This window comes from Larus michahellis, chromosome 3, assembly GCF_964199755.1.
Source record: "Larus michahellis chromosome 3, bLarMic1.1, whole genome shotgun sequence".
Classification (NCBI taxonomy): Eukaryota; Metazoa; Chordata; class Aves; order Charadriiformes; family Laridae; genus Larus; species Larus michahellis.
In genome coordinates, this window is record NC_133898.1 from 38,316,569 (window position 1) to 38,342,991 (window position 26,423).

General features: G+C 34.6%; 1 protein-coding gene across 1 annotated transcript in view; it reads right to left on the minus strand.

Moving 5' to 3' along the window:
* The window catches only part of DNAH8 (dynein axonemal heavy chain 8), a 132,401-nt gene that overhangs the window by 53,818 nt on the left and 52,160 nt on the right, over nucleotides 1-26,423 (minus strand). The window contains exons 41-55 of the mRNA XM_074579718.1: nucleotides 24,724-24,911; nucleotides 22,734-22,820; nucleotides 22,529-22,636; nucleotides 21,624-21,758; nucleotides 20,821-20,982; nucleotides 17,014-17,260; nucleotides 16,207-16,448; nucleotides 15,986-16,126; nucleotides 11,069-11,306; nucleotides 9,839-9,981; nucleotides 7,114-7,248; nucleotides 4,318-4,440; nucleotides 2,346-2,559; nucleotides 1,688-1,797; nucleotides 963-1,126 (exon numbers count right to left, since the gene is read on the minus strand). Coding sequence (XP_074435819.1) covers nucleotides 963-1,126; nucleotides 1,688-1,797; nucleotides 2,346-2,559; nucleotides 4,318-4,440; nucleotides 7,114-7,248; nucleotides 9,839-9,981; nucleotides 11,069-11,306; nucleotides 15,986-16,126; nucleotides 16,207-16,448; nucleotides 17,014-17,260; nucleotides 20,821-20,982; nucleotides 21,624-21,758; nucleotides 22,529-22,636; nucleotides 22,734-22,820; nucleotides 24,724-24,911 — 2,437 coding nt within the window. The remainder of the gene's footprint in view (nucleotides 1-962; nucleotides 1,127-1,687; nucleotides 1,798-2,345; nucleotides 2,560-4,317; nucleotides 4,441-7,113; nucleotides 7,249-9,838; nucleotides 9,982-11,068; nucleotides 11,307-15,985; nucleotides 16,127-16,206; nucleotides 16,449-17,013; nucleotides 17,261-20,820; nucleotides 20,983-21,623; nucleotides 21,759-22,528; nucleotides 22,637-22,733; nucleotides 22,821-24,723; nucleotides 24,912-26,423) is intronic.

The following is a 26,423-nucleotide window of genomic DNA, read 5'->3' on the forward strand; positions in this document are numbered from 1 at the left end:
TGCTACCACACCAAATCATCTGCACCAGACTGCAGTTGGCACTTTAAAATAGATAAATTCCATTTTAGACTCCTGCAACTATGTTGAATATTGAAAAAATTCTGGTCATGGCAGGTAACTCCTAACCACTTGCCAATTCAAGGCCTTTAGGTCTAACTAAAAGGCAAAGCAATATAGTAAGCCCTCTTGTGTCCCTGGCAAAACATTTTTCATTCCTTTCACTTTGTGATAGCTTTATAAAGTAAATGCAGTGTAACAAAATACACATACATATTTTTAAGTCAACATTTAACTTCAATGCTTTAATTATAAAGCATTAAATTTATAAAAATTATGAAGGACCTTCCTCAGGACATCAGAATAAGAAATAATTATATTCATGAAGATCCACAGTAGTGGTGGGTATATGTCAAGATTTTACTTACACCTAAGTACTACACCTAATATTTCATAAGAAATCGAAAAACAAAATGTAAACACAAAAATGTTACTGGATCTTTAACAGATTCAGCTCACAACTGTATCTGTTTTATGAAGACTTTAAAGGAGATTTAGAGGACACGGGCCATTTTTTAATCATAGGCATGTGACAATTTTTTCTGTGAGGAGATCAAAGCAATATTAAATTATTGTCTGTGTATAAATTTAGGACACCATACAATCCACTATTTTACAGAGGAACTGTCTGAGTGTAGCCAAAGAGAAGAGCCAAAAAAATGTAGGTTACAGCATAGAATATGCATGTATTTTTGAGTTCTCCATCCAATTACTGGTCTAATCTATCAGTACATAGCATGACATTGTTGGGATAATACCCCAATGCAGACTACATGTAAAATAAGGCAAAATTTTTACATATTGGCATAAGAAGGTTTATCATATTAAGAAGTTTTACAGATGTATGAGCATAAACAAACTAAATGGCTAAACCTACTAAATACAAAATACAATAGTTATTATACCTGTCAGCAATTACTCGGGTACATTCATGTTTAAAAAGTGTTAGAAGGACAGTGCTGTTGTTGCATTCTTCTGCCTTTATAGTTAACATTCCTTGCCAAATTCTAGAAAGGTCTCGAAGATTGAAAATATAGTGGAATTTAGATGGTGTAGGCAGCATCTTTGTCTAAAGAAAAATATTGTTAGTATTCAAAATCAGTAACATTTAGAAGGAATCAAGAATAATATAAATTATAAATTTGTAATTACTCACTCATAAAATATAAAAATAACAAAACTACTACTTTTCACACATAATATTGTGGGAAAATTCTTTCTAAGAAGTCATCAAAAATATCTCATTTGTTTGGAAGCACGATCTATCACTAAATGTAAAACCCCAACTCATATAACATGTAATTATTTCATATGCTGCTCTGGCCTTTATAAACTAAAAATTATAATGTATAAAGAATTTCACTCCCTGTTCCTTAGCTACAGTGACTAAAGCTTTGGGTAACATGAATAAAACTATAGGAAGGAATGGAGTGGTATTTCCATTCATCTGTCTCACATACTGAAATCTGATATTTTCCATACTGCATCTCCAAAACTTTTTTAGCCCATTTTTCTTCTGTGTGTTTTTTTTTTTTGTTATAGATATGTTCTTAAGGAATACGTGCCTAAATTACACTAATAGATACTCTGTTCAGACTGATTGTGATAAAACTTTCCCTGTAATTTATACCTTTGTCCACTGCCACAATATTCTGCTTGTTGGGACCAATTTTTTCACCATATCACATACTTCAGGACTGAATTTTCTACATGAATGAAAGTATCCACAGCCAATAGCACCTGAAAAGGTAAAATACAATATACAATTAAACTCCAGCTGTAGGACATAATAAAGTAGGTTGTGAGAAAGACATATAAGTACTTATTTAAAGCATTAATTTGCTTTTAAATTACAATGAAATAATTTTGTCTCTCTTGTCCATGTCTTTCTGAACCAGTGTAGAAATAACTGTCAGGAACTGCTAGCTTTTAATGATATACTGCATTGACAAAGTTAACAGAACTGAGAACTTTAGCAACAGAGGGCATTTCAGACAGTGCAGAGGTGGAATGGTAACCTACATAGCAATAGGAGTGCTCATATTCTTCCAGTAAATGCCATTATTTTTTTTATTAATTATTTTGTATGTCCAAAACTAGAAAGACAAGAATTTAAAGGGGTTAATTTCTGTTTCATGGCACCATTTTTGCTGTAATACAGCTTCAGTTGTTTCACTGGAAATACTCTAATTTGCATGATGAAAGTGAGAAAGAGAACATACTTTTATACATTTTGTCAATTATCAAATTATGAAAAAAGATTATACTAAAACAAGAGAAAGAAGTACCAAAAATTTTGTCTATGGATGCATTGGATGGCAATGTACAATTGAATACACAAAACTGTCTTTTTAAACGCTGGGGAATATCGTTACGGCCTCCTCCAGGATGTATCATTGCTGCTATTAATTGTACATCTACAATTGTAGTGAAGTCTCCAGGTTTATCCAAGCTGTACATTCCTTTCATTTCCATCATCTGACGAACAATTTCATTTGTTACCTGTAAGGTTAGGTAACTTGTACAAATTAGAAATTCAAACAAGAAAAAAAGAAAATATACCTCAATAATTTTATTTCTTCTTGTAATTCTACCACTAATCCCTAGAAAGAGGTTTTCACTTGAATCTAAACTCAGATTAAACCATCTTCCTTAGTCTTACGGGAGATCTCAGTTCATGTGATTTTAAACAGCAGGAAAATTCTTTCAGAGCTGTACCACCACATATTATCAACCAAATGTGTTTGTATTCCTTTTGACTAAAGAAAGTTAAGGCAATGAACTGGAAAAAAAAAATTGTTTTGTTCCATATTTTGCTGCTGGACATTCAGCTCTAGGTGTTCAAACTATGCTTTTCAGTTTTCCCTTTGGCCTCCTTCAAAGCAAAACAACTAATTATTTTTTTGAAACAGGAAGCTGTTTATTCTGAAAAGTTTATTCACTCCACTCTACAGATCAGGGGGCACCAGAGTTTGCCCCCGTAGCAACTGCTGAAATGACATTCAGCAAGTCTCATGTGCTTACATACCCTAACAAAGCCACATGATACGCAGCAGTGCACCAGTCACAAACCATCATCCCATTAAAAATATTTCAGCAATGTCTTGGGGCCATAATGGAAGACTTAGTGGAGGTCCTTTCATAATGAAGATCCTTTCTATTATTGAACACTATCTGGGCCTGTGAGGGTTCTTCCTCAAACACAATCACCTATGTTCTAGACTACAGTCAAGCAGCTCAGTGTTGTGGGTAATTCAACACTAGTTTCAATTTAGAAAAAATAATTAAAGTTCTCTCAAGTGAGAGCAAATGATGTAAACCAAAGAACTGATATATATTGGCATTTAGGTAGAAAGCCAGGTTCCACTTCAGAGATGCTAAAACCATGCTTGGCTTCCATTTTGACAAAAACAGCTTGCTAAAGTGAAGAGGAGGAACTATTCAGTCTACATAGACTCACTTATATCCATACTGCCACTTAAATATGTGCCCAAGCCCACCCTAATGACCAGACCTCCTACCCACACTGTTAACAAACCAGATCAATGCTATGAGCAGCCTTAACCCAAACTGTGAGCCTTGCAGAAGCCAGAGAGCCTGAGCTTTCAAAAGTGCACAGAGGCCCCAGATGTCTAATTTATTTACTCTGAGAAATTAAAAAAACAGTAATAGTAAGCATACTTGGTCTTTATGATAGACTAGACATTCCAGAAAACCCAGCATCCTGGGCTGGAAATACTTCAGACCTCCTACGGGAAGGAACTGAGGGACTTTTGCCTGATTTTGGGTCTGTATAGGCATATGAATGTTACACACCCAAGCTGTAGATGGGCTCATCATAGCCAAAAAATCTTTAATCAAGTTTGCAAGCCAATGTGCTACCTTTGAATTTGGACACAGCCTTTATTACTTTCTCCAAGATAGCACACTTTCACTTCGCAGAAAGTTTGTTTAATAGTGCTCTCAAATTAATGTCAATCTCGAATTTAGTAATACAGTACTTTAGTACAGTGAAGCTTTTTATTTAATCTTACAAAAATATGACAAAGTGGAGATAATCTAAGATATGACACCATTATTCTACCTGTCTTGTCAGTAAACCTTTCTCTCTTTTTTCTTCACCAATGTACCATAGTTAGAAAGCATTTCCAACAATTAACAGTTAATTAAAATATTAAGCAAGTCCACTGGTTCTCATGTATATATAAAAAAAAGTGCACCAATTTGAGAATAAGTTGTATTTTTTAACAAACAGTTTACCTGATCTCCCCATTCATTGATAAACGGCATATTGATATCATCAATAAAAACAGTCATCTTTCTGCCTCCAGGAGGTCCATAGGTACTTCCAATGCGTTTGTCCACATAACTCTCTATTGTCCTCTAAAAATTAAAGAAAGTTCTTGTTTTGCATCTAAAGCAAAAATGTCGTGTTAAAAAACGTATGTCTTATTGCTTTCTGCTACAGCACTTATCCAATGATTTCTTCTTTTTTGTTACTAGTTTCATCTCTGATTCTTCATTAAGGAACCCTATTCTCCCGTTCATCACACTCATTCCTATGCAAATCCCCAGCCTTAGAACTATGTCCTGCAACCCAACTCTGGCTACCAGAGAAGTTTTTAAAAAGTTTTCAAACTTGGAAATTATTATTTCATTATCAGCATTGAAGCCCATTATTACCATGAAGTCACCAAACTAAAAGGGCATTAATTTTAGTATGATGCATTATCTCTGTATGAAACATTACATCTTCTTGTGAATTGTATTTCAGTCTTCAAACATGTCAAGATTAATGCAAGAGAAACTGCTAAGAGAAAAGAAAACGAACAAATGAGAAGTTGTGAATTCTGTTGTGTATCTTTTTTTTTCCCCTCTTGCTTCACAAATCAGTAAGAGATAGTAGGAAGACAGCACACACAATTTGGGAAATGAAGGATTAATCAAAATTGTATTAATTAAGAATAAGCTAGAATACCAACAAGCAGAAATAGTATTTTCATTATCCACAGCATAATTTTTATAAATATCAGACTTATTTAGAAAGGCATTTAAGAATCTCCCTTCCAAAGGGTAGCTCTGGAGAGGAATGGAACCTGGTTTCAGAGAGTCTGACATGCACTGTCTGAAAATGTTTATTGCTTTGGATTTCCCCTAGTTAAGCTCATATTTGCAGTACAACTGCAGACCACACAGAGGCAACTTAGATTCCTTTGACAGTAATTTCCCAAATGTCTTGTAAGCTAAGTAATGCAATATTTTAACACCTTGGTGGCAATAACCTTTTAAGACTGAGTTTTGAACTAAATAAGAAGCAGGATCCAATCGACTAATTAGACGTTGATATGTAATTGAAATATATCTTCGAAGTTCTACAGCTTTACAGTCTTTCTAAATGTACTTGGAACATAAACAATGGCAGAAAAAATGCCATTGAAACGTTTCCCTTAGACAAATAATTTTTTAGCTTCACAAGCATAACTATCATCCTATATGAGTAAAGTGGCATGTACTGTCATAAAGATAGAAGCATTAATAGCATTTTTGAAAGAGAAAACAGATACAAGTTTTTTCCAATGTTTTTGTCCCATTTTTTTCATGACAGAAAATAACTGTGAGTATGCTAAGATAAACACATCCAGAACACTGATAACGTTAACGTGTCATTTTGGAGATATGTGATTAAGGTGAAAAAGAGAAACTGCTAAGAGAAAGAAAGTGATTACATAAGAAATTATGAACTTTGTAGCACATCTAACAGATCCAAAATCACCCAATCTTGCAAATAACCTGAGAATGACGACTCAAAATTAATAAACTATTTTGAGTGTGGCTATTTCAAGTGTTTAGAAGCATTTCAACTGTTTTGTTGCTACATCTCCTTGGACATCAACAGAGTGAGCTATGTATTCAGCTAGCTAGCCAAAAAAGAAAGCATATCTTCTGAGGTACTACAGGACTGTATCAGAGAGAAGACACAGTAAGTTCCTTTCACAGACTCTCTGTACCAGAGACAAGGAAATCTGGGTTTTGTTTCCAAGACAGTAATGTTCTAGGGACTCATAATACACTAAGTAAAGGACACCGAGACAGAGGTACGTACTGACTGTTCAATTAATCTTGCATGCATGAAAGGATGCCTGATTTACTCTGTCTCACAGTTTGATATAAACCATGGCCAGAGATCTTATGCATAACAGAAAAGCTCAGCAAACATTCTGTGAGTTTGGAATTAAAAAAAAAAAAAAAAAGAAAGAAGATATTTAGAGCCATTACTTTTCACTGTTACATTTACATTAGCTTTTTAAAAAAGCCGCTTAATTTTGGGATGGAGTTCATAAGATTGTCTCCATAAGCAGACTTTTCAATGAATAAATATTCTAATATGATTACTTTATCCTCCTGGCAGATTATCACCATGAATTCATTGCATCAAAGAGGTAATGTAGCCAATTCAACTTATAGGATTACATCCTAGGAAATTCATAGTATTGAATCATAGCACAGTGGTATAAATCATCCTTTTAATCACTTGAAAAAACTATCGGTAGCATTTTTTTCTATTTATATGGATTTTTTAGTAGTTATATTGGGAAAGGGAAATCTCTACAAAGTTATGATGATAGAGGACCTTAAAGATTGTATTCCTGATGCTGTATTCACTCCTGAGCTGAGGAAAAATAAGAAAGTTGAAAAATGTTTTCATTTAACAAAAATAAAAATTATGGTTATAAACTAAAGAATCAGGAAAAATCTGAAGATGTATAACCAAAAATTTTCATTAATCTAAAATGAAAAAGAAATGTCTTCAGCAAAAAATGGATTCCTAGAATTCCATAATGAAAAAGCATACAAATACATGTATCTCCCTGTGAGTGACTATACTTAATTCTTATCTCAAAAATTATTTTTTATGGAATTTTCTGAAGTGACTCAGAGGAAAAAGATCTTTTAGACTTCATTTCTAAATAACTTCTTTTATCATCAGAATTAAGTACACTTTAAATATTTAGCAAGGAAATGATATGTAAGAATCGCTTAAAATCTATATTTTACCTGAAACATAAATGGTTCTGTGGCAGATGAAAAGTTTAAACATTTTGACAAATGCTCTTCTGGATCATATTTCTTCATATATGCCTTAATCATGACTGTCTTTGCAGTCCCTTGTTCTCCTGTAAGCAAAACCCCCTGTAACAGATAGTTACATCACACAACTAGCATCAAAACATATTTTGGTAGGTTTTCCTCTAAACTGAATGTGTGAGGAGATAGATACATAAAATTAATTTGCAGTGAGTATTGTACTGTTCAGGTACCCTTTTAGACAGGCCAGTGAAACTGGTAGAAGAAGAAGCAATTTAACATTGAAGCTAAAATGTGTTTTATGGTCCACTCACAAAAGGAACTGAGAACTACTCCTACTTAACAGCAACAAAGGAAAATCATCTGTTTCAATGCAGGCAGTTGTTCTTCAACTTTTCTCAAGAGAACACCATCCTTCCTTTAAGGAGCACTGGCTCCCATCCACCGCTTCTCTTCTCCTAAATTGGAATTTTAAATCTGTTACCCAGGTTCCCCAGCCTAATTATGCTGATATAAACTGACCTAGCCAGAAAGGCCTTCTGGATCCTTAAAGAGTCCATGTGTCCTCTGATAGCAGTATGTTTTTCAGAACTGGAACCAAACTTGACCTGCGCTTTTTGTCCTGAATTTCATCAACTGCCTATCATGGGCATGCTTGATTCTTTCTCTAAACACCCATGGAGGAATATGAAACCCATGCATTTTTTTCAGAATACTTTTAAGAACAAGATTATTGCTGTTGCATAGGGCCTTTAAATCACTTAGTCAGGATATCAAGCTTTGACAAAGCAATTTCAGGCAAGGATGTTCACAAAACAGTCAGAAAACCTCAGAAATTTTCCCCAATTTTTTTTTTTTTCTGTACTGATCGTTTTATTACTGGAAACAAGCTCCCTTTTAATTAGACTATAATTATTCTGTCTCCTTATTACTGCAGTATTTACAACAGCAGCATTTGATGCTTCTAATATGGCACTCTTGGCTCTTACAACTCATACTATCTTAATGTGTGCCTCATTGTATATATTTCTATTTTTCAAAGCATTTTTACTCCTCTCTGATGGCTTATTCAAATTAAAGGTGGAGAAAATTCTTGTTTCAAGCTAATATTTTGATAGCAAGTATTTTATTTCTGCTTTCTCTTAATATTGCATATAATATATATAGCATTACGTAATATATTTTCTGGTCAATTTGTACATTAAGTGTCATTTCCCTGGGGAAAAAAAAAAAAGCAGTAATAAATGTCTCAAGAAGGAAGAAAGCCCTTCCTGGTTTCCTTCTTATTGTGGTAAAATCTGAATGTAAACAGAAAGTTGCTGAACCAAAGGATTAATACTTCTTTCCTTTCTCTTAAACCTCATATAGAAATCTCCCATTTCATCTCATGAAAGTGAGCTAGTTAAGAACCCTGCTCTTTTTTCAGGCATGTAAGTATCCTCCATGTGTTTTTTTCTAGCTCAGATTTTCATCCTACTGATATTTTTCACAGATGGTATTATCTTCATTATTATACCCATTCCGTGAAAGGAATTTTTTCAGTTTGCAAAAGGGAGGATGTATTATTTATGACTGAGAGCACTGAAGTTGATAACGCAGGAGATTCCTGCAAGAGATTTGAAAAGCTCAGGTACTCCTGACTGACTTGCTCCTGCTTTAAATTAATGCTCTCCAACAGACAGCCACAGTGATACCACACAGTCTCATTCTTCACCCTGTTTTTGAACATCCAAGTGATCAACTAACCATGACAACACAGAGGACACTAATAAACTCGCAGAACCAAGAAGGGAAGCCAGACCTGTGAAACACCACTTTGGTTTCAGCTAATACATGTAATTCAGCTGGAAAGAAAGTTCATGCTGCTGGGATCTGATCCAGGGGAGGAACAAAAAAAATAATAAAAAATTTCTATCACTATTCAATATGTGATTAAATCAAACCTTACCGAATAAAAAAATGCTTAAAAATGCTTAAAAACAAAGCAAGCCTACTGCTTCCATGGAGGGGAAAATTCTAGTCAACAGGGACGCATAGACAAGTCCCATTGCACACTGAATGCTGAAACTTTTCAACTGAAAAGAGTTCATTTTCTTTCTAGTGGTTGCTGTGTTTCAGATTTGGTATGACAGCAGTGTCAATAATGCATATCATTTTCATTGTTGCCAGGCGATGTTTATATTTTTTCAAGGACTTTTTGCAGCTTTCCATAGAAGCTGAGAAGTCTAGACAGAATGATGGAATAGCAAATGGGATATTCCATACATAGACATCATACCCAGTGTATAAATGGGGTTATCTGAGGGGCAGATACTCATGATCATTGCTCAGGAGGGTACAAATTCACCAAGTGGTGAGAGTGACTTGCGTCATTATTATTATTGTTGTTGTTATTTTCCTTTTCTGTTATTGTTCTATTAAATTGTCTTTATCTCAACCCATGAGCTTTTTTTCTTTTCCCTTTCCCCTCTTCTCCCTACCCTTCTGGGGGAAGGGGAAGACTGCACAAGTGGCTGCGTGGTCCTAGCTGCTGGCTGAGGTTAAAACCAACACAAGCAATATGTAAATCATGATGCACCTAGCAAGTAACAACTAGAGAACATGAAGAATTACTGCAACTCCCATTACTGTATAATGAAGTTTCTACTTATTTCACATAGTAGGCATGTCCTTCAATAAGTAATCCTGTACTTACTTTCTGTTGTTTTGCGATTGTGTTTATCAAAAACTGAGTTCTGACATTGTCAACATTTGGAACTAGAATAGATGCATAGTCTGGGACACTATCTGATGGATAAACATATTCCTGAACTCTTTTACTCCAGTGCTCCCAGTCACCTGAAATTACAAAAGAGGAGGAAAATAACTCATAATATTTTGATCATGTTCAAAATTTTGTTATTACAAAAAAAAAAAAAATCCTAGACTTTATGGGCGAAGTACTACAAAGTATAAAAATGGATAAATTTTCTCAAATCTAGCTGAAACACATCTAACAAAGGACATACTTAGTCATGACTTCTAATTAGTCTTATATATGTATACACTGTATATGTATATACATATATGCATATATATACACACATTTTATATACTATTTATATGGTATATGTATATATGTATACTACTAAACATACACATATTTCTTAAATTATATATAGCTATCTAAATAAAACCCCCCAGAGAATGTTTACCTAGAAACTCATTCTCACACTACTAGTGAGGAATTATAGAACGTGCAAATACAGATTGTGTGTGTGTACGCTAAATCAACACTGCTGGCCAAAATACCTGAATTTGGGTACAAGAGAAATAGACGTATTCATGTGAGAATATATTCTTAAAGAACACTAAGTTCTTTGTGAAACTGGTTGTGTGTGTGTTATTTAAACTATAAGTTCATTGTGGAAAATATCACACTACCTAAAATATCAGTATTCATAATATTCAAAATATCACACTATTCTTACAGTTTTATAAACTTTAAGATTTATTACTGATTATCAGACATGGATAAATAATTTTTATTAAGTGGAATTAAAATCAGATTATATTTTTTAAAAAATAAATACTAGCTGTGAGGAAATTAAATATAAAATTAATATTAATTTAGACTAAATCAGTCAAAGCATAAATTATCTAAAAAATGCAGGCTGATTAAGTTAATAGAAATCTGTAAGAATAAAATTAAAAACAAAAGAAATACTAAAATGTTACCAATGAGCACTCTATCCCTTGTTTCTGACATCTCACTTGCACAGAGGTGCTGCATATAGAATCTGTATTACTACTATACTGTCATCAAAAATCTGTGCTCATATGACTGTGTAATAAGGACTAAAGGAGTAATTTTAAATTTCAAAGAAGCTATAACTCATTTTTAAAGTGTCAGTATAAAAAAAAGAATGTTAGTGCTTTTTCTTACCATAATCAGTAACATAAAAATCATACATTGTTTGACTGGTGCCAGGGGAGATTTCTGGTAAGTCTAATTTGTTATCATGAGTCCTCATGAAAGCCTCAAGTTTATCTCTACTGTCCAACTCCAAAAGAGCACCTAAACTCCACATTATTGCAAAGCAGAACAATTTATGCAGATGAGATATAGTTGATAAGCCACCTTCTTCCTTCGATGGAATCAAACCCTCCAGAAGATTAATAGACTGAAAATATTTTAAAATATTATGCATTAAGAAAATATTACACAACCATCTTTTATTTTTATACATATTTGCACCTGCATTATTTATATGTATTCAAACTTTAAACCATAATTTGAAAACCAATACAGGTTACCAAAGAATACCACAAAATTCAGAACTACAAACTCAAGAAAACAGATTACAGATATCTATATAAAAGTAGATAAAACTTCCAAAATTACTTATATAAATTTGATCATCAACCATCCTTCGAAATTATGCCTATATAATAAAGGTCTTTTAAGAGCTAGGGTAAGAGCTTTTAAGGGATTTTATAATATCTACTGGGATATTCAGAACTCCAAAAGTAGGTCAGGCCTAGCCATTTCTTTCCATTTTTAAGCATGGAAAAATTTTGAGCATCTGTTTAATGTATTTATCTTAATTACGGTCAATTGATGCATCTATCACATTAACTTGTATTTTGTGTTTAAAAAAAATAGATTAAAATATCCTAATTTATGATTGCTTCACTTTGTTTCCAAGGAACTAGATTCCAGATTCCAGAAATCTAGTAACTTGCTCTGCTCATTTTGAATGGGATAGAGTTAATTCTTTATGTATTAGCTTGTATGGGACTATGTTCTTCATTTGTGCTGGAAACAGTGTTGATAATACACAGATGTTTTTGTTATTGCTAAGCAGTGCTTACACAGAGTCAAGGCCTCTTCTTCTCACACCATCCCACCGGCGAGTAGGGTGGGGGTGCACAAGAAGTTGTATCCCACAGACACAGCTAGAACAGCTGACTGTAACTGACCAAAGGGATATTCCATGCCATATGACGTGATGCTCAGCAGATAAAGCTAGGGGAAGAAGAAGGAAGGGGGGGACATTCCCCCTCCATTATGCATGATGGAGCCCTGCTTTCCTGGAGATAGCTGAACACCTGCCTGCCAATGGATAGTGGTGAATTAATTCATTGTGTTGCTTTGCCTGTGTGCACAGCTTTTGCTTTACTAATTAAACTGTCCTGATGCACGAGTTTTTCCTCGCTTTTACTCTTCCAATCCTCTCTCCCATCCCACCGGGGGAGAGTAAGTGAGCAGCTGTGTTGCTGTGAGCTTAGTTGCCGGCTGGGGTTACACCATGACACTTGCTATCTACAATTGTCACTCATGAAACCAGACCTTTGACTGTCTTAGATAACATGACTAATATTCCCTTTCGCTATGAGGCAGTGTCAAACACATTGTTTTAAAATATGTCTTTTTAACAGTGAAGTGGATTTTTAATCAGATCTTAGAATTTGTACTCTTTATGATGTCTTGGGTCTCATACTTGAAGTGGGAAGTAATGCAGTACTATACAGTTTTAATGCAGCCTACACAAAGGACCTAAATAGTCAGAATACTTTTGGTTACTTTAAAATTCGGTTTTAAAAAAATGATTAATCAGTATTAATTACACTTTATAATGTTAAAATAATGGCACTTCTTTTTTTTGGAAGACAATTGATTTCTCTAATTATTTCTGGAGAGACTGTGTCCCAGTTTATCTGGACAAAATCCTTTTGTTCCCTCAAATACAAGATTGAGTTCAAAATTTCCCATGATGCTCTGGGTTTTAGCAATATTCTGTAACTAGTCTTTGGAGAAAGAAAACAGAAAAAATTAAACTGACTTATAAAACCACACAAATGGTTGCAACAAATCATATGAAAACTTCAGCTTGTCCGGCATCTCGTCTGCAGTAGTAACCAAAAGTGGACACTTAGAGAAGAGTAAAAACAAAAAAAAAAAACCTCTCTTGGCTTGTGGTGGTACTGGGGGTGTAACTTCCTGCTAGTAGTCTCTTCAGCTTGGGGCCTTCTGAACCAAATACACTTTTTCTGGGTTTAGTAATCCTCTATGGATTTTTCCACTTTGAAAATACCAAGACTGGTCTTGAACCTATATAAACTTTTATCATCTGTAACACCCTTTGGCAATATGTTCTATAGGTCTGTTATTCATGACATTGAACAATTTGTTTTTCCCTGGGTGAACCCGTTCATGCTTATGTTCACTGAATTTCATTTGCCATTTTATTACCTATTTACTCAGTCTCATAAAGTCTGTCTACAGTTCTTCATGGTTAGCTGTTTTGTCCTTACTACCCTGAATAATTTAGAATCATCAGTAAACTTCACCTAAAACTTTTCCAAATTGTTTATGAACACTTTGAACAGCATTGGTCCCAGCAAAGTTACTTCAGGATCAGTGGTAGCCTCTGTTCTTCCTAAGAACTGATACTCCAATCACACATTTCCTATCTTCTTATTAGTTATTTTTCTAGAAATGAACCTCCTATTTTCTGCTATGACTGCTTAGCTTCCATGAAAATCCCTGGTAAAGAACTCTGTCGAACACCTTTGGTCCCTCATGTAGACCATATCAATCAGATCTCCTTTAGCTACAAATTTACTGACTTTTCCAATAGGCTTGTAAGGCAGAATAACCCTAAACAAAAACTGTGTTGAACCTCCTAAAATAAATTCCATTTGTCCACCTAATGAGGTGGGCCAGAGGATGGTAAACAGCCAAAAGAAAAACGTATAAGTAAAAACACCAGAAAAAAAAAATCAGCCAGGAACAATACTAGAACATATACAGTTAGAAAGTCAGTGGAAATTACAAGGAGAAAAGCTAAGGGGAGATCACTTTTTATATAAAACAATTATGAAGCTGTTGTAGATTAAAAAATAGGTTAAATTGTGAATGCTAACAAATGGCAGATAATTTGGTAGATGTGCGTGTGTGGGTTAATATCCAAACCTGAATTTTAGAACTCAAGTCTGCTATCTGCTAGACGCAACTGGTTTGAGATGGTTGTAAATTTTGAAAACACCTGAACTAAAAAGAAGTGGCACATCCTGAGTCCCACTATTAATAAAAAGGCATAAGACAGAACCACCAATAAGGAAGCTGCTAAGGTACAGTGCTTCTGCACATAGACCATTTATGGCAAAACTGGGATCTTAAGGCTCTGGAAAGGAGAGGTGGTGCAGAAAAGAAGGGCCCCCCAAAGAAACAGCCTTGGAAAAAAAGGGGCCCAGAAAGAAGGAGGTGAAGATCCTGGTTGGAGAAAAGATCCTGAAAATGCGAGAATATCCTGGAAATCACAGATATGCACGTAGACAAATTCCGGAGGATGCCAAGAAACCTTGTCAAGTAATGCGCAATCCTGGTAGCTGCAAGAGGCTGCACAGTACAGAAACCAACAAGACTTTTTGCCCTACCTTCCCACACCAAGAAAGAAATCCTTGCTGGGAAGAGAAATCATCAAGACTAAGTGAATGTAACACCGGAGGGGGGAAGCAAGTAGGAAGTGAATTTGTGAAATGATCAAGTAGGGTAAAAGCTCTGGTCTCACTGGTTCTTAGATAAACCCCAGCAGAGAGATCCACTAAAGGTTATTTACTCTGTTTCACCTATGACAGAAACTTAGTAGAGATTTTTATTCACTGGAAGAAACACTCAATACAGGTTGCATCAGGGAAATACTCATCAGCAGTATGAGTAGGACACTGACTTGCTTACTTAACAACCCCTGATCAAAAACAACATAGAAACCTCTAGTTCCAGAAAAAGTCTTTCATGAAGACACCACCAACTCAGTCAGAGGTTTCATAGATAACAAATGTAGAAGAAAAAATTATCTCTCTCTAAAAATTTTGCACATATCATGTCCATCTTGTTTATCACTATAAATTCACAAGTTACATAGTTTCTGCCTATAGACTTCAATTCTACAGATCCCCTACTTCCATTTGATACTGCACGGTTAATCTTTGCAGCATTTACTGTGGCTATTAATTTGCAGCAAAGTACTTCAAACTGTTGAAAATCTGAAGCTAAATCCTTAATGAACAGTAAGTAAAGAGATACTGGGTGCAAACTGACTACTTTAATGTTAAATTGAAGTGTTACCCAAAATATTATCTTCTCTACCCTCTTATTCAAAGGCACTACTGCTTTTGTTATGAGAGTACCCATGTAAAACTGAGATTACATGGACAAATGGAAAAGTCTGGAAACAGAATCTGCAGATGACAACAGACAACAAATCAACTGGAGACACGCAGTACAGGAGTGACAGTCTTGCAAAATCTGCCAAACACATAATTTTATTATTAATAAATCACTGATAAACTTTGGACTCCATTCAAGGTAGTATTCCAATTGATAGAAAGGGACAAGCAAAAATTACTACAATGACCTTGGAAGAGCTGACTGACAATCACAGCTATTACATCTCAAGATAAAAAAACAATTAGAAATATTCTTCACTTTTTCTGCCGACGCTACCAGTAGGGTTAGACTGACCCTTACCAGAACTTCTTTGGTATTAAAAGAACTGAAATGAAACCAGTAGCTTATTAAACACATGCTTCTGAAAACTTACTGAAGCCTGCAAATTCCAGTTAACAGAAGACTAGTCTACATGTGAAACAACAGAGAGAAGTAAAATTTTCTTCTGTACATCTCTAGCAGTTTGTCTTATATTGCCTAAGAAACAAATATTGAGTTTGAGGTTCTCTTTGTTAGGAAATAATCTTTTCAAATTAAATTTTATTGCTATCAAATGTTCTTTTTGCTATATCGGCACACTTACTATAGTCAGTCAATTCATACAGACTTACACAGTATCTGTTTTACCTGCATAATGTAGTTACATTCCAGAAGCTCCATTTTTGGATTAAGGTTTAGTTTCATATAGGTATATGCTTGTTCAAAGATTCTATCATACAAACTTTGTAAAACTTCAGCTTCTTCAGAAGAACGTTTTTTCAGCCATGCCTGAAAAACATCCACAATCATTTTCAGTCTAAAATGTATAACAAGGTAAAGGTAGGAGTAGCCAGCAATGATAATCTTACTTGCAATATTGGTCTCCAGCTGAGGGCAGAAGAACTGATGTAGACCATACCCATTCGAGAAACTGTTGCTGGAGAGGCATTCTCAATGTTGTGGACCTCAAATAACAGCTTACATGTAGGAGACATAGGAATTCGATCTCCATTTGCTAGAGTGAGGGTCTTGTTATCATCCAAAACTGAGTTTAGATTCTCAATCCAGATTGCATCTACAGGACCATCTAAAATCAGAAACACATTTTCACCTGGAAAAATAATCAGAAGAGACATAGTTCATATCACCATGCTGAAAGAGCAAGAAAATAAGTTTACAAAAGATGGTCTAGAACTGTGGCTGCCACACAAATACTGCACCACGCTCTCACTCCCCCTCCTCAAACAGGAGAGAGGGAGAAAATAAGGTGAAAATGCTCGTGGGTTGAGGTAAAGTCAGGGAGTTCACTTACCAACTATTGTCACAGGCAAACCAGGCTCAACTTGGGAAAAATTAATTTATTGCAAATTAACATAGACTTGGATGATAAGAAACAAAGACAAAAAACTAAAATATCTTTCCCCCTTCCCCTTTTCTTTCTCCAGAATCAACTTCTTCCTTCCCAACCTAATCTAACTTTCTCCTTCTTCTCCCCACCAACCCTCCTGAGAAGCACAACTGTTGCCCTTTCCCGAGAAGTGAACTATAACCTCATCTATGTTCTCTATAGTTTCTCTCAAGAGGGAACTTCACCACACTTGCAAGTTCAAGATGCTTTTCTCAACATATCATTCAAGAGGTATTTTTATGGTACCACACAAAAAGTATTTATTTACCCTTTTTAGCTTTCAGTGTTTTCCTCCACAGTGTAGAAAAGATTCCATCTGTCCAATCATTAGTTGCAGCATCTAATTTTCCAAACATTTGAGGAGCAGTAATAGCTTTGGGGTTCATACGCATTTCTCTATGAGGTTGGCCACATTCTGCCAGAGATCTCATTAATATAGTTATGACCATTGTTTTTCCAGATCCACTAGGTCCAAGTGTCATCAACCCATGACGTACTACAGAAGTTTCGTACAACTATTAAAAAAAAATAAAAAAAAAAATTTTAAGAAATATATGCTTTTGGAAGAGTTTTGCTTACATTTAATACACTTGATAGTCGGTGATTATAAATTTACTAGACATACAAATTATATGCTCAGAACTGAAATTTGCATGCGTTTGTTGATTTTTACATAGTATATACCTTCACATCCTAATCTTCTAAGCACCAAGCAAGTTTACTATAAAACAGTTTACAGAACTAAACCTTGCCTAAACTTTTCAAAGCAACTGGAAATAATTTTACTAGATTTTTAAAAGGATTTTTCTGTATTATTCAAAAGGAAAAATAAGCAGTAGCAAAACATTAATGCAACAGAAGAATGACTAATCAATACAGCCCTAAAACTCCTGATTACACGAAATAAACATAAGGACCACACTTCCTTCAGGATTGCGGATGGGTTTAGGTTCAGCACAGTTCTTTAATGAATTTTCTATTTTTCTTTTAATATTAGCTTTAGGCTTGCTATGGAAGTGGCAGGGTCTGCCTACACAAGTATCTCCTTTTGGAGCAACTGAAAGGAACAAAAAAGTGGTAGTCCTCCTGGACGACAGAACCTTGTAAGGGGAAGCCTGTGTAGCTGCTTTCTCTGCAGGCTGAATAAAGGTTTGTATCAGTCCAGGATGAAGATCTACAGGCACCACAAATCTGAACTACGATCAAGTCCACCATGAAGTTGACAATTTCAAACTTCTTATTCCCAGTGGAAGATGGAATTCGTTAAGGCACGAGCAACCTTCATATGACCAGTGCTGCCCCCAGAAATACTAAGCTGTGAATAAAACGGTGAACATGACCTTAAGCAGGATGGTCAAAAGTATTTTCTCTCACACAAAAAAATTCTGCTGGTCATCAGTGTGAAGCCATGTGAAGGACAATATAGATCCAGCCTGCAGAATGTGGAGCAAAACTTTCTATAAATTAGGTGGTGTCTGAGCAGAGACATAAATATACCTCTGGTTTGATAACAGAGACATATTTCAGTTGCTGTGAAGTAACATAAGGCAAAATGTTGCACTTTGTAGAATACTACAATGCGTTGTATCCCTTATTCTCTTTCAACAAATCATGTGACAGTTTTGTCTTTTAAGTGAGACAAGTTTGGAAATGTTCAGAAATCTGGTATAAGTACAAAGGTCACAGTGCCTTTCTTAGTTTACATCTAGTTTCTTTAAAGGTTCTTAGATCATAAGAGATAATGTAGTTTCTATTTTAATACTGTACAGACAACAAACAAGCCTAGCACTTCAAGACCTATAGCTTCACTAAGTCTCTATTCTGAGGTTGCATTTCAAGAAGATGCAAGCATATTTCCACAGGGTAAAATGTTCTTCAGTGTCAGTTGGAGCTATACTTCATCTTGGCAGTCAGCAAAATTACAAATAAATGCTTGTAGAGCAATATAGTTTTCAGCCATTAGAAATGGTAAAGGTTATTAATCTTAACCATCAACAGTGTTTAACAATTATTAATTGACTATTTATTCAAAAAGTAGGGATAAGTAAAATACGAAAATTAGAAGACAGCATAATTCTGGCTGACAAATTTGCTGACAAATTTTACAAAGCAGAATTCAATTTCATCAATTAATGGAATTTTAAAAATCAATAATCAATCTCACTAATTAAGGATACAAGCTCAATTTCAATGAAATTAAATTAAATTTACAGTTTCAATATAGCCAATAAAGTAAAGCAAAGCTGATCACTCTTTAAAGCATGATGTTACAAGATAAAGTATTCACACCTTGCTGCTGGCATGCAGAAAAAACCCCAAAGAATCAGAGAACACAAGAAACCAATAAAATCATAATGTTTAAAAACATCATTATCATCAATAATTAAAGTGTGTTCTCAAAAAAGAGTAGAGCAAAAAGACAGAAGAGCAACAATTCTCTAGTTACCTTTCTAGCTTATCAATTTATAATTGTTTAGTGATTGTCTAATTATTTATTTCTTGAGTTGTGAGTCTGCTGCATTTGTTATGTTTGCTCTTTAAAGAAGAATGTTTACAGGGAAGTGTGTTGGCATAAAGATCATCAAAGCATAAGTTAACTGTCTTTAATAATAAATTTAAAGTTAGTTTCAAACATGATTGCATGTCAGAAATACAACTGTCAGCCATTTAATTGTTATGCTGGAGTACAAGTCCAAAAAGCCATTTAAACACCTTTTTTCCTTCATATTAAATAACTACATATTCATTAATCAACATCACATCATAAAGATTATCCTACACTGAACACAAATTACTGTAATCCAAAATTACATGAAGTCAAAACTATTTCTTGCAACACCTTAACGATTTTCTCTCTTTTGCTTTTCCATCAGAACACACTCCAGGTCTAACGAGCTTGCAACACAAGGTAAACAAAACATACTACACTCCTGGCAAGCTGCCAGGGCCCAGGGTCTATTTCTGGATTCCTTAAGAAACAAGTATTATTCATGTCAAAAGGAAGCAACTTTTTGTTTTATGCGAACAACATTGTTTGCAACAACTTTTTGCTACACAGTCTCCTACTCAGGTTCTATGTATTTTCTTACTAAAACTCTTGCATTCAGGTAAGAGAAGGATACACATTCCACTTAGGTGGGGTCTTTCCACAGTAGTCAGGTGGGTAATGCACTTCAGCAGGATGCTAGCTTTGAACACTACAGATACAAATTGACAGTAGCTGGGCTTGTTCACATCCTTTGTAGCCTAGAAAGCCTCTGAAATCTCTTTATAATTTTAATCTTCCAATCATGCATGTCCTTGAGAGAAACAATTCCCTTTGTATGAGTGTCATTCTTGTTACTGACACTATTTTTGGTTCTTCCATTTTATAGTACCTACATACACGTTCACTTGCATGCTTAACCTCATTATAGGTTTCCATAAGCCTGTCATAGCATATGCTAAGATCTATACATTCTTATACTTTAATTCTTTCAACTCAATAGAGGTAAACTGGATGATTACCCAACCAGTGTATAGGTTCTCAAAACTTATGTGAGAAAAACCTTGTTTACTACAATGTCTGCTCAAACTCATAATGAAGACTCTTCTTCATTACAGTACACATTTAAGCCAGAAATACATACCTCTTACATTTTTCTTTGCCTTTATAAAGGTCTTTTAGTTCTCTCCTCCTACTCAGCAGAAGTTTTGCCCTGGCTAGGTTTCGTCTCACTCTTTATTTACTGCTTTGGCCTTCAAAATGCCTCCCAACCCTTCTTATACCCTACTGTCCCTACTCTAGACTAAGAAACTCATGTTAGAGACCCATGTACACACCTTGCTGCTTCATTCATACCATATCCAGGAAAGGTTGGGGTAACAGCATGCTTTAAGGTATTTCTTTTTCTTCTTCTGGATAATTTAAAGAAATAAAAACATAAGTCTCTTGGAATAGCCTTCCTTAGTATGATGCACCTTCATTTTTCCCCATATTAGAAGCACAGGTCCTTGAGTGAGACAGTGGTTTAGATACTAACACGGTATTCTGACTCCTGTTTGTTTAAAATGTTTTGGAAAAAAAAGGTTTTACCTGAACAAGCTTAAGATTCCATGGTGGATGATTAATCAATCCTGCCTCTTCAACCTGATTAGCTACTGCAGACTGAAGCTCAACATAGGTACTAGTGTCTAACTGTAACCCCGGAAAGAGATCATTGATAAGACTGAGAAACAAAGGCTCATCCTCATCTATCTGAAACAAAAAAGTTATTAAGTGCTTAAAGCATGGTTATCTAAAGAATGCTCTCAAACCAAAATGAATCTCTATTTTAAAATCATAAACTGTATGGAAAGATTTTTCTAAATACAGATTCATATGTTCATAAACACAGCCAGCCAATAGGACAGGTCACTACCAAAATAGTATTTTGAAAATGTCATCCACATACCATGTGAGAAATAAATTCAAAATTGAAAGAAATTTCCCTCTGAGTAGACACTGGAATTTATTTGTAAAATTGATTTGTAAATCACTTGTAGGATATATTGGAAAGAACATGCTATCTGGAAAGAAATCTTTAAAAGTCTAATTTAGTAAATACCCAAATTATTCAGTTTACTTATGTTACAGAATCAGTCTGTACACAAGTCAGTACATAAAATATCATGCCCACAGCTAAGCCACTATTTAACCTGTTTGAAACTTTGCACCCTGAGCACTGTTTACAAGTCTAATAAACTCCCACTGCTGTTTAATGATAACAAGATTATTATCATGTTTCAGTTTTTAAAGAAAAGGATGTTTGAGATTTTTTCTAATATTCCACAAAATCCCATAAAACATCTAGTAGCCTTGCCTATACCTGGCGCTAAAATATTAAATTAGATTCTTACCAGCTTGGAAAGATTCATATCTCTTAGTCCTCTCATAACAATACTTAATTCACTTTCATTTGGCTTGGCCCTCTTCTGAGATCCAAGAGTCCTCAGTACTGAAAGGATATTCCTCAGACCAAAGTCATAATGGACCTAGAGAGGGGCAAAAGGCTTATGCATCAGTAACAAATTCTCTATCTTTATTTATTTCATCAGTATGTCAAATCTTATTTGCATATTGCATAGTATAGTTGCCCTGATTGGAAAAGGTAGCTAAAATAGGAATCGTTGTTGTTGCTGTTGAGGAATTATTCTATTAAAATAAATGAAGGATACTAAGGTTATTTTCAGGAAAGGGGAAGGAAGTTATAAGGTTTTTCTTTTCTAATTTAAATTTAATCGACTTAGCCATTTATAATGCCATATAGCAATTATTTTATAGCTCTCTATAGCAGGGTTCTAAAAAAAATAAATAGTTATATTCCAGACTAGGTCCTCAGATCAAAGCAGCACTATGGGAAGAAGGGCAACTTAAATCAAACTTGAGATGTTCCTCCTGTGGTTTCCAATTTCCAACTACTTTCTCTAGCCCCAGATAATTCTCACAGAAAAATGACAGAACTGGGTTAATTTTTACCTGGCTGCCATGTTTAGGCAGAGAATCTCATGCACGTGCAACTACAAACTGTCATTCTTTAACAATTAACCAAACGCATGTATGTGACTACATATACAGAATTAACACGATTACTTGTTCAAAAATTTTTCGAGACATTTGTTTAAATTATATTTAAACTACTTCGGTATTTTGTAAAAAGCATAAAAGTGATGCTTCAAAAAACAATCTGCACAACCCAAAACCAAACTAAGGGGCTGTATTGTGTAAATATGAAGACAAAGAGGAAGGGAATACGTAACACTACCTGCTTAGTGAGCTGCTCCTCACAAAGTTGATAAAGAACAAAGAATTTCTGAGACAAGAACACATTATCAATAAATCCGTAACTTGCAAGCTTAACTCTTATAATTATCTGAAATACAATTTTTTTAGAAATTCCATTAGTTTTTCTGAAGATAGGTAAGCAAACTAAAATAATTTTTTTTTTCCAGTTCAATCAGTAATTGTACCTGTTTATCTGGAACCATCATTGCAACACTTCTAAACTGCATTTTGAGATTTTCTGGTAGTTCTTGGCGTCCAGCATATCCAGGATTCTATATAAGAAAACATACTGCATTATTATTTACAATAGTAAAAATAACATACTTTTTATTGTTCAATAAATTTATCCATAAATACCTAGATGTGTTGAGAGTTAGAATTCTTGTCTACTAATTATTAAAATGTGAAGAAAAAACTGCAACCATAAGTATGAATTTAATAACCTATGCATAATTGCCAGAGTAATAATAGAATTTCTTTATCATAACAAGCCAGCAATTAGAATTTTAAAATTTCATGGGATACAATCTAGCTGGTTGATTTCTTCTAGTATATTCACAATGCAAATAAAGTTCTCATTACCATTTTGCAGAAGAGGTAGGTTTGGTAACATATTAAAAATTCAGTGTCTAACAAGAGCCAAAATAATAATAAAAAAAATAAATAAAGGATAACAAGCAGTCTACAGCGAAGAAATATTAGGATGCCCTTCTCTATTTCTTGTGTCTAAATGGCTAGCCTTAAAGTACAGAATCTCACTGAATGTTTAATAATTTGTGAGTGAATCCTAGCCACCGAAGTCAGAATCATATAAGAAATCGAAATTATCTTTTAGTGATAGAACTGGTTCTAACAATGGTTCAAGAATATGCAGAGAATATTATGTAATGACACAGTAAAAATAACAGTCAAACTTAAAACACAAAAACCTTACAACAAAATCATATTAAAGTGAATTTTAATGACCAAGAAAGTTTGACTAATAGAAGATTTCTAGAAATTTGCTGCAAACATGAAGAATAACTTATGACAGGTGACATTAAGAAATTAGAAACAGTCAAAAGACACCTATGACCTCTTCAGTTATTACCCTGCACCCGAACATGCAGGTGAAGATTTTAATTTCCCATAAAGTCATCTTGGATTGCCACCTGCCTTGGCATTAGGAAACATATACTCTAAAATTCCCTGCCCATGAGAGTACATGAAGAATTATTGCTATGAAGCCTCAGGAACCCTATAGCACAAAGACAGCATACTCTGAAAGTTAATATTCTAAATGGAGGAGTTTGTGTTTCTCCCTTGGGTAATGGTTGGTAACTGGTGTAAAGTTATACGTACTGCCTTGCATACCTTTTTTGCACAGATTATCCATTCAGTTGTGGGACCTAATTTTGATCTATATACACTGTCAGTCTTTTTCACAAGTAGTCATTATAAGAAAGAGAAAAATGTATCTCAAATACTACCCATAAAAACTTCATGATATAAGAAGCACAGTTGTGTCACAATGCCTGCACTGATTCCAGGATTGATGCACAGAGCAGAATGGGCCCCTTTGCCACAAAAGGCCGAAAGTGGCCGTCCAGCATTGTATTTACCTGTTTAGACAGATCCTGTATCGACAAATGAAAAGATCTGATAATTTTTTGCACAGGTTTTGAAAAGACCTGTTGTCACCACAATACAAGGAGGGTGGTTTATTCCAGAATCACCATACTTGTCTTCTGTAAATCAGCTTGAAGAATTCATTTATATATCCATGATAAATACCCATTAGACAAGACATATGTCCTTGAAAAATCTCTTTCCTGTATATCCTGCTTTAAGTGAATGTTCTTTTTTTTCCCTACAGTATCTTTCTCACTAATACTGTAAAAGCATTTCAAGCTAAGGTAGTAAAACATCAGTCCTCTCGGTGAGCAAAGCAGCCTGGAAATTTGGCCAAACTCTTAACCTACATAATGAATTGCAATACAGTAATGTAGGGACGTAATTATGAACCTTTTCAATAATCTTAAAGCAAAACTGAAAGCATGCAACTCATGAATAATCAGATTATTTATGTGTTCCAGTAGTTTAGTCGAATTCTATAGCAAGAGCATCACCTTGCCATTTAATTAACTTGTATAATTGTATAATTTGTCACATCTCTGGAATTATTACTTCATTTACCATTGTTAGGAAAATTCCAAACTCTGGATTTAAATCTACACAATCTCCATCAGAAAAAATGAACTGCTTTTTTCTTTCTTTTCTTGCTGTTAAAATAATATAGATTTGCTGTGCTGCCACTGACAAGACAGGCAACTCGATTCGGTTGAATTCATCAAAACATCCCCAAGATCCTGACTGTGCAAGACCTAAAATAGGGACAGAAAAAATTATTACCTGTTGTTGTTCACACATATTTCAGACATCTGAATTAGATGACTTTTCCTTCAAATAAATAAGTAAGATTAGTTTTATTTATTGCCCTGTGGCCAAGGCCTATCTTCCTCTAGTCCACCTGACTATTTCCAGATCAATCTGAATTAATATTAGTTGATTTATACAAAAAGCTTAAAAGTGAATCAATATCAGAAAAAACCTTCTGATATCTTGGGGCATTTGGCAGATCTTTCATCCAGAGCTTTCTGTGAATGTAGCCTTTTATTGTAAAGCAGCAATTGAATTATTTGCTGAAGCTGTACTGTTAATTTAAAAAAATAAAAGTAAGTGACTTGGAGCTACAGAAGACTAGCCCTAAATGTTACAACAAAAAAAATCCCAAGTTTTTTATTTTCATTTGTGTCTTCCAGCCTTCACAAGGCTTTTAAATTACTTTTTACTTGCCTCTTATAAATCATAAAGGTTAGAATTAAAAATTGAAATTATTTTTGAACTAACTAGGAGTTTAACTAAAACTCTGAATCTCACAAGACAGAAAAAATTAATCTTAGAGCACGTATCTCTATGCATAAGCACTACCATTTTAAGTCCACACTAAACTACAAGCTTTTCGTGTAATGGTACAGGATATTAGCAACATGCTCTGTGTGACCTTGTCTATGGAAGAAAGAGAGGAAGACACAGACAGAAAATTAAATGGAAAGAGAAATCAAGCACTATATTAGTAACAATAACATTTTTATAAAAGATCAATTTCACAGTTGCCTAATTTCAATTTGGAAAAGTAACATGTGTTTAGTAGCAGCTAAGAGAATTGTTGTTCCTTTAGCAACATTTTATGAGAAAATTTGTAGCAGCATTTTTTTCCCCAAATTATATTAAAATACAAGTAGGCAGTCGTTTTCTTTCATGTATACTGAAAGATAGCTATTTAAAAGTGAAAAATTTACCCAATTCATTGAGGATGTATTATTGTTACACAGTCAAGGCTACATCAATTTAAAGGGATTCTGTCATGTACTCAAAGATTTTTTTAAAATCTGAATAGCTTGACTGTCAAACAGGCAATATGTTTATAAACCCACAGCTTTAGACACTCTCATGCCACAAGTATTTGCTTGCTAAAAAAAAATAAATTGTTTCACCGCTTGCTTCTCAATACATACAATACCATAACTGTGAAAAACGAGCTGACAGAAACGTCATGAAGTTCGAGTCCTTTATCTGGAACAGAATAACTCCATTGCACAGTACAGGCTTGGTGCTGAGTAGCTACAAAGCAGCTTTGCAGAAAATGACCTGGTGTCCTGCTTAACAACTAATTGAGCATGAATCAGAATTATGCCCTTGTAGCAATGGAAGCCAGCAGCATGTTGGGCAAGAGCGTAGCCAGCAGGCTGAGGAAAAACATTGTTTGCCTCTATTCTGCACTTGTGAGAGAGCAACTGGAGTACTGTGTCCAGTTTGGGGCTTATCAATAGAGG